The sequence below is a fragment of the Marmota marmota genome, unplaced genomic scaffold (genome assembly GCF_001458135.2).
Source record: "Marmota marmota marmota unplaced genomic scaffold, marMar, whole genome shotgun sequence".
In the NCBI taxonomy this organism is placed as follows: Eukaryota; Metazoa; Chordata; class Mammalia; order Rodentia; family Sciuridae; genus Marmota; species Marmota marmota.
Genome location: NW_025999863.1, coordinates 6,771,205 through 6,780,122, shown reverse-complemented (window position 1 = coordinate 6,780,122; position 8,918 = coordinate 6,771,205). Strand labels below are relative to the sequence as shown.

The 8,918-nt window shown below is 40.2% G+C and overlaps 1 protein-coding gene across 1 annotated transcript; it reads right to left on the bottom strand.

Moving 5' to 3' along the window:
- Positions 1-617: 617 nt before the first annotated feature.
- Positions 618-1,522, bottom strand: LOC107157544 (olfactory receptor 18-like). Its single transcript, XM_015503900.2, has one exon. It carries the CDS (start codon positions 1,446-1,448, stop codon positions 618-620), a length of 831 nt encoding a protein of 276 aa, XP_015359386.2. The 5' UTR covers positions 1,449-1,522.
- Positions 1,523-8,918: the final 7,396 nt, after the last annotated feature.

Sequence of the window (8,918 nt, the reverse complement as noted above, 5' to 3'; positions counted from 1 at the left end):
TGTCAAGAACACACAAATTACTACTTTGAAATATAGTACTTGACAGTAACAAGTGTTTTTCAGCGTATCTGTGAAAGACAAACATTTGTTTCTAATGCTTTAAACAGATGCATAGAAGTACCTATAGAGATGTCATTAAACTTGTAAGTTCATTATTATGGCAATATATTCAAAATTCTTATGCCTCTCTCCATTTTGCACAACTGAGAATTATATGGGTGTAGGTTTGTTGATTGACTTCCACAATTCAAGAATTTTCACTATTGCTATTATACTCCTATATTTATTGTTGCAAAAACAATAAATTGAGGTTTTAAAAAGTTATAATTTCAACCATTCTGAAGTATGTAGATCAGCAGTCTTAATCACACGGATGTGGCTATGACACAATAACTTTCATTTAACTTTAAAATTTTCCATTTTTCTAAACTCATACTTTGTTCCAAATGTGAGGATTTTCCAAACATACAATCCCAACACTAGCCAGAGTCATTCCACTAAAAATGTGAGCAACTGAAGCCATTAATATTCCTAAAGAGGCAGATTAACAGAACTCAATATTTCATTTTAATGCCTTTTCCTATATACATTGCAACTGGACCCCACAGGGGATGAGATTAGACCATCCTGCTGTGCAGCCTCCTCAGGGCACCTTTAATGTCCCAGTTCCTCAGGCTGTAGATGAAGGGGTTCAGCATGGGGGTGACCACAGTGTACACCACTGAGGCCACTGCACCCTTCCTTGGAGAATGTGATGCAGCTGAACCAAGGTACACTCCAAAGCCTGTCCCTATAAATAAGCCAACAACTGCCAGGTGAGACCCACAGGTGGAGAAGGATTTGTACTTCCCCCCTGAGGATGGGATCCTCAGAATGGAGGAAACAATTTTATAGTAAGAGAAAAGGATCCCTGAGATGGGGAAAAGGCCATAAAATGCTCCCAGAATATACTGGACAATGTTATTAGAGAAGGTGTCAGAACAGGAGAGATTCAGAAGTTGTGAAGGGTCACAGAAGAAACTGGAAATTTCCACATTCTTGAAGTTGGTAATTTTTAAGATCATCAAATTGTGCATCTGGGAGTCCCAAAGGCTGAACAAAAATGAAACCAAAATTAAGAATCCACAGAGATGAGGGTTCATCATGACCAAATAGTGAAGGGGATGACAAATGGCTACAAACCGTACATAGGCCATTGCAGTCAGAATCATGTAATCCATACAGACAAAAATGGTAAAAGTAGACATCTGTGTCAGGCAGCCCACATAGGAGATGGCTCTGCTGTGAGTCTGAATGTTCATGAGCATCTTAGGGACCGTGGTGGAGATTAAACAGATGTCAGCCAAGGACAGGTTGGAGAGGAAGAAGTACATGGGGGTGTGGAGGTGGGGGTCAGAGCTGACAGCCAGGATGATGAGCAGGTTCCCAAGCACTGTGACCAGGTACATGGACAGGAACAGTCCAAAGAGGATGGGCTGCAGGTCTGGATCCTCTGAGAGTCCCAGGAGATAGAACCCTGAAACGCGTGTTAAGTTTTGTGCTTCTGTGCTCTTGGACACCTTTTGAAAAAGCAAAGAGTGTAAGAAAAAAAGCAATACATCAGCAGGCACCCCTCACTCTGTGTGCATTTGAATTCAGGTATTCACTAGGAAGCTGCTCATGCTGGAGATCCACATGCCCTCAATAGTTCAAAGGAGTGCAACACCCAGTCCTGCTCAATCTATGACTGTTGCTCTCTCCATCAATCACCCCTCTTTCAACACCCTCTTTGGAGACATTGAACTGAGAAAACTTAGAAGCCCAGGAGCAGAGGAGAGAAGAAGTTCGTGATCACAATAAAATATAGCCTACTCTTTAAGATAAAATTCAGGAAAAGTAATAACTTTTCTACTAAGGAAAAGCAATAGTAATGAAAGCACAGTTATGAATCTTGAACAGCATGTTCTTTTTTACCAATGCCCTTGCCCATGCCCATGCCCTTGCCCATGCCTTTGGTCCATGCCCTTGCCCTTGCCCATGACTTTGGCCCATTCCCTTGCACTTGCTCCAAGCTTTGGCCTATGCCCTTGGTCCATGTCCTGGGCTCATGCCCCTGTAATTTGGGGAAAATAAACAAGTGCAGGGAAAAGTGGTGCAAAATTGTGCAGCTCCACCCTGGCTCATCTCCTGTCCAGGACCTGATACAGCCCTTCTATAAACATTGGACCCTTTTCAACTTCTGAATCTTTCCTGAATGTGTACCTGCTTTCATAAATAAACCTCTGTCCATGCCTCTGTCCAGGCATGAAATCCTTCTCCATCACATATACCAAGAACCCCACTTGTCTGGTGTTGAGCTCCCCCTCTGCCCTGGGAACCCTTTGGACTCATCTCCAGAAACATCTCTTCTCCCATGACATTAGTATCTCTGCCTGATCTCACTCTCCTGCAAACCTGTCTCCCAAACAACCTACTTCATGAGATGGGGAGGTGTGATTTTCTGTCGATGTTTCTATGTCAATATTAATTTATCTTCCCATAAAGGTTTCCATTAAAAATTACCTAAAGGGCACCTAAATCTCATCTAAGTAGTGCACAACACAATACTTATTGCCCCAGAAATGCACCGTTTACATTAACTGGAGGTGCTAATTCCATTTGTGAAGATCATTCCTCTACTTCAAAGTCTTCATCCTTCACAAAGCATTACCTGAAGAAAGTGCATCATTGATCCAGTAAGATTTTCAACATGATAATCATTTAAAAAATGCTGTTACTGTATCCATATCACACAAATAAGAAATTCTCTATAACATATTGGAACATTTAATGTCCATGTTACTACATCAGAGATTCATATATTTTCCAATTTCAGAAAATCATCATTATAGTTACACTCAGTAGTTGGGTTCATTTTTTTCCATATCATTATTGTATTATAGTTGTACATAATGGTGAGATTTATTGTTACATATTCATACATGCACACAATGTAAGGATTTAATTTGGCCAGTACCATTCCCTAGTATTTCTCCTTTCCCTCCCATTCCCCCTCCCCCAGTCCCTTTCCTCTGCCATACTGATCTCCCTTTGATTTTTTAACAGCATTATAGTTATGCATAGTAGTTGTGTTTATCCCAATATAATCATATGCCCATGGAACTTGATTTATTCCATTTCAATCTCCATTCTCTCCCCTAATCCCTCCCTTCCTGACTCCCCCACTCTCCTCCCCCTCCTGTATGGAGCTTCCTTGGCTTATTTATTTGTTATGATTTATTGGTGCTTTCTACATATACATCACATGGAAGCCACTGTGGTATAGTCATATACCAGAAGTAAGAAGTCCATTAATCCAAATTAATTTTGATCAGTTTGGGGAAGAAAGATGAGGTGAATTCAATGTTGAAGAGATCTGTTTTTATGCCTCCCTGTGCCAAGAAAAAAATGGACCCCAGTGAGTAAGACAAAGGGAGACATTCTGCCAAATACACAGTGAATACATATGGAGATTCAAAAATAAAATATCCCATCCAGAAATAGGAAAATATAAATTTGAGTAGGGGATAATTATTAGAGTGACATGAATATTAACATAATCATTACTAACAGCAGCAATATCTAGGTCTTATTTTGCCTACAACTTATTCAAATGTCCCATATTATTCCCTAAGACCAGTATCTATTTAATCCTTAGTCACTGCAATTGTAGCAAAAAAATCAACTCAGATAACAAGGCTGAATCCAGACATTAGTGATATGCTCTACTTCACAGAGACAAGAAGTGGGACTGACAGGCTCTGAAATCCATCCACTACATGTTTTTACTCCCTCCCACCCCATAAAAAGATTCCTGCCAGGTCCTGAGGTCTTAACTACAGCTAAATATCAGGTGTACATTTGAATTCTTTCCAGTTTTATGGATAAGAATAAAATCAAGACCCAATATTAGATTTGCTTTGAGATAGAGAGGGCTGTTTTCAAGTATGGAGGAGCATGTGGTGAGCTCCAAGGAGGTTCTGGAGGGGGTCCAGGAGTGTGACTTCTGCTGAATGATCATCAGCCTCCCCTACTGTGACCTCTTCTGTGACCTGTGGCTGTTCTTCCATAGTGTATTCAGCAAGCTCCCCCACTGCTCTGCCCTGTGATTCCCCAGGAATCCCATGAGGAAGAGCCTCATGGGCAAGGCTCTCTTTCTGCAGGACACAGAAGAGAGGAATGACTAGTGGGCTTGCTGATGGGACAGCCTGCCAGGATTCTCCCATGATGCCCTGTGTCCATGGTCAGACATCCCAATGCAAACAGGCTGATGTCTCCTACCAAACAAGAACAAGTTGCATACATATAAAGTTCTCTTTTACTGTAAGATAATAATAAATGAGGTGTGCATTATCAGCGTAGGACACACAAGAAGTGAGACAGATAACATAAAATCTGTTCCTCAGCCTCTGAGCCTCGGAAACCCTGAGTGTCAGTTCATGATGCTCTGGCTTCTGTCATCCCCTCATCATCCTTATCAAGACCACCAGAGGTCTTTCCTAGAGCTTAGGAAACATGGTTGAAGGACCAATTTTGCTGTCACAGGTGATATTTTTATAGAAAATAAAAACAGCATGGGTAGAGAGCACATTTTAAATAAGATATATGACAGCCCAGCAAAGTAGTCAAAAAATCACAAATACCATACATGAAACTTGACCTCCTGAAATCCCCCCATCTGGGAACTCCAACTTTGATGTTTTTTTCTTCTGATACAGAAGCAATACTTGCAATTCCAAGGCTCCCAGTGCACTTACAGGGTTATGCTGCTTCTCTGCTGAGTAATGATAAGGACTGCACATGCCAAGACCCACCCATACCTGGCGCCCAACAAAGGCTCAGACTCTGTGCCCAGCATTCCCAGGAATATGATGACAGCTTGGAGCTTCCCGATGCAGAACCACAGCAGGGAGACAGAGTCATGCAGCTCACTGGACAAGAACTATCAGAGAAAGGACTGCAGGCACAGGATGATTTTGGACTAACATATGACCTTGGAAGCTCTATGCACAGAGCTCATAATTAGACTAATTGGTCCATGCAATACCCATCTCTAAGGACTTCCCAACATTAATGCAGAAAGATGAAGAAGAAAAATTTAAGATCCATTTAAGATTTGAACCCTAGCTGTAATTAGGAAGAAACTTGTATAATCAATTACTTCTTTCATTTTATGTTTTTAAAATACTTCTATTTAAAAAAAATTGTTCTAACTGGTTATACATGAAATCAGAATGCATTTCAATCAATTCATTGTACACAAACATAACACAACTTCTCATTTCTCTAGTTCAACATGATGCAGAATCACACAACTCATGCAATCATACATATACATAGGGTAATAATGTCCATCTCATTCCTCCATTCTTCCACCCTCCTCCCATTACTGCACTATGCCCAGTCCAAAGTTCCTCCATTTTCCCCTACTCACCACCCACTATGGATTAGCTTCTGCATATCAGAGAAAGCATTTGGCCTTTGGTTTTTTGAGATTGGCTTATTTCATTCGTGAAATATTCTCCAGCTCTCCATTAGGCTGAGTAATATTTCAATGTGTATATGCCACATTTTCTTTATCCACTCATCTGTTGAAGGGCATCTAGGTTGGTTCCATCATTTAGCTATTGTGAATTGAGCTGCTATAAACATTGATGTGGCTGTTTCTCTGTAGTATGCTGATTTCAGGTCCTTTGGGTATAGACCAAGGAGTGGGACACCTGGGTCAAATGGTGGTTCCATACCAAAAACTTAACACCAAAACACAAATAACCCAATCAATAAATGGACTAAGGAACTGAACAGACACTTCACAGAAGATATACAATTGATCAACAAATATATGAAAAAATATTCAACATTTCCAGCAATTAGAGAAATGCAAATCAAAAGTACTCTAAGATTTCATCTCACTCCAGTCAGAATGGCAATTATTAAGAGTCATGTGCCTCAAATCCACACAGCATTTCAAATATAGCTTCAGTTATTCAATCTGAATACCTAGCCCAAGTTACATGTACTTTATCATTTCTGTTCTCTAAAATAAAATTATGTGATACTTATGTCGTGGAAAGACTTTGCACGTGAATTCAAACAATCTACAAATAGATAATGTGGGGGGCGGGGAAGGCTCACTCATACATTGCTGATGGGACTGCAATTTGGTGCCACCACTCTGGAAAGCAGTATGCAGATTTCTTAGAAAACTTGGAATGGAACCACTTCTCTTTTTTTTATAAGTTCCATTTTATTAGGTTAAAATATAAATAATAAAAATTACTATTGAACCATAATAAGTATACACTTGAGTGACATTTATTTGGTCATTAAGTTTTTTTTTTTAATTAAACATTCAGTTTTATGAAAAACAGTGGGTCTACTGCCCAGAAGGATTGTCAAAGGACTCTGCCGCATTGGAAAGATGTGAAACTCTGAAGTGTGTCTCAGACCAAGCTCTAAGGGTCCTTCACTTCCCTCTGTTCCTGCTTTGCGTTTCCTAGGTTCATGGACATCTCTGCCATTGATGTTGAGTAATTGAATGTTGCAGATGCTGTTGAGAGAAAGTTGGGGGCTTCTGTGTACATGCCACAGACACAAACAAGAGCTGCTCAATATCGACTCCTGCTCTTACGGACATTTTTTAGTAGATTGAAGGTACAGAAAGTAGAGCACCACTGTGTAGAAACCCCACTTGAGCATGGCCAGGACCTGTGAATGTAGCAAAGGTCTATTCAATGTTTACCAACATAGTTTTAATTTTTATCTCTCTGTGCCTAACATGTTAGAGGCGCTGGGAAATCAGAAATGAGAAAGAGAAGGTTTTTCACCCCACATACAGCATATACATATGAAAGGGGAATAAGAGGCTGTACCATTACAGAAATATGAAAACAGTAATAGGTCACAGGATAATTGATTTGAATAATAAAGATTGGCATCTACATATTTATAATAACTAATTTTCTTTTGCCCATATGTTACAATTTCATTCCATATCAATGACACAGGAAGAAATAATTTTTGTTTAATCTGGGTTCAAAGATGTTGTATCATCTAGAAATCATCTTGGAGGACATTACTGAGTATCATAGACACTAGCACCTGCACTTTGTTGAAGTAAGGATGAGTCCAGCCAACAGCAGCCAAAATTAAATTGTGAGTCTCTGGGTCTGATGCACTCACCTTTTTCATTTTTTTCAACAATTAGAAAGTTTTCAGCAGAATAAAGAGGTCTTAGTTAGAGAAGCATCTCTGGTACATTCTTAACCCTTTAAAGTACCTGAGTAGTAATGAAATTCAGACCTACTTTCCTCCTATTTGACCAAGAGGGTGTGGCAGCTGCAGGTGTGTCCTGGAGTTCGGGACACAGGGGGATGTTCTGGATAACTTGTGCCCACTTGACCTTAGATTTTGTCTCGTCTCAGACTTTCTTGAAGAAATGATGCAACTGATGCCCTTCACTGCTTTGTCCTGGAATCTACCAGGAATCCCAAAGGAAGTGAACAAGAAAATTGGTTCCATCCTGGAGTGACAGGAAACTAAAACACATGATTGTTTTGTGGAGGGAAAAACCTGTCAGCAATTGCTTGCCCTAATGCCATGTGCCTCAAATCCATAAAGCATTTCAAACATGGCTTCAGTAATTCAATCTAAATACCTAGCCCAAGTTCCATGAACATCTGTGCTCATTTCTCTTCTCTAAAATAAAATTGTGTGATACTTATGCCGTGGAAAGGCTTTGCATGTGAATTCAAACAATCTAAATATTGTACATAGCTTAGCACCTGGCATTCAGAATCCCCAAGAAAAAAATTATCCTCATCTTCATTCTCGTCCTCATCATCTCCTTCACAGATGATCTGGAGTGTTGAGGACACAGTTTAAAGGGATGCCTTTTCTCCCCTTGTGGATGACAGTGTGTGGCAAGGAGAGTCAGGTGGCAGTTAAAGAGGACTTTCCATGAGCTTTATGTTGTGCTCACCACAACAAAGCATACGAACTCACAATATCATCCCTGACAATCAGCCCCTCGTTCTCCCATCTGGGTAGACAAAGTGCGTGCTCCTCCTAATGGTGAAGAAATAATTCTATGCAATGTCCTTCTTCCACCCTTCCCTTCCACAGCAGCTCCTGATTCACACTGGGGGTCTGTTGATTTAGGATTAAGGAGGGCAGGTCCAAAGCCCCCACCTCCCTGGTGCCCAGTGGCCCTGACTTCAGCCTTGGGGTATCAACACACGCTCAGATAGGTGCTTCCTAATACAGACATCCACAGAACAGGAAGAGATGCATAATGTTGCCCACTGTACTTGGGTCCTCACGCTGAAGGGCTGGAGGCACAGGCTGGTTGTTGACCACTGTGTGACTTTGGTGGCTCAGTGCATAAGGCTCCTAGTTTACCAAGTAGCTAAAGCATATCAGCAACTCTTAAGAGCTTCCTAATATTAATGATGGAGAAGAGGAGCAGAAAATGAACATCTATCGGTGTTTATCAGTTTATCTCTATTAAGGAAGAGGATCTTCTCTTCTCTACTATAAATTTTTCATTTCTTTAAAAAACATTTTAGCTGTATATTAATATTATTGCAGTAAATTGAAGTTAAAAATTTTCTTTTAACCATTCTCAAGTATTATGATAAGCATCATTGATCACATATTTTTTTTGAAATATTCATCATCACCGTCTCAAAAATCTTTCATTATTTCAAAGTGATCATTTGTTCCAAATATGGAGAACTCCCAAACATTCCTTCCCAGCACTGACTGCAGGCATTTTACTTACATCATGTGTGGTATTAAACCCATCGATGTTCCTGGAGAGGCAGATTAAACCAACTTGATACTTAGTTATAATGAATTTTCCAACACACATTGCAACTGGACACCACAGGGTCTGAGAT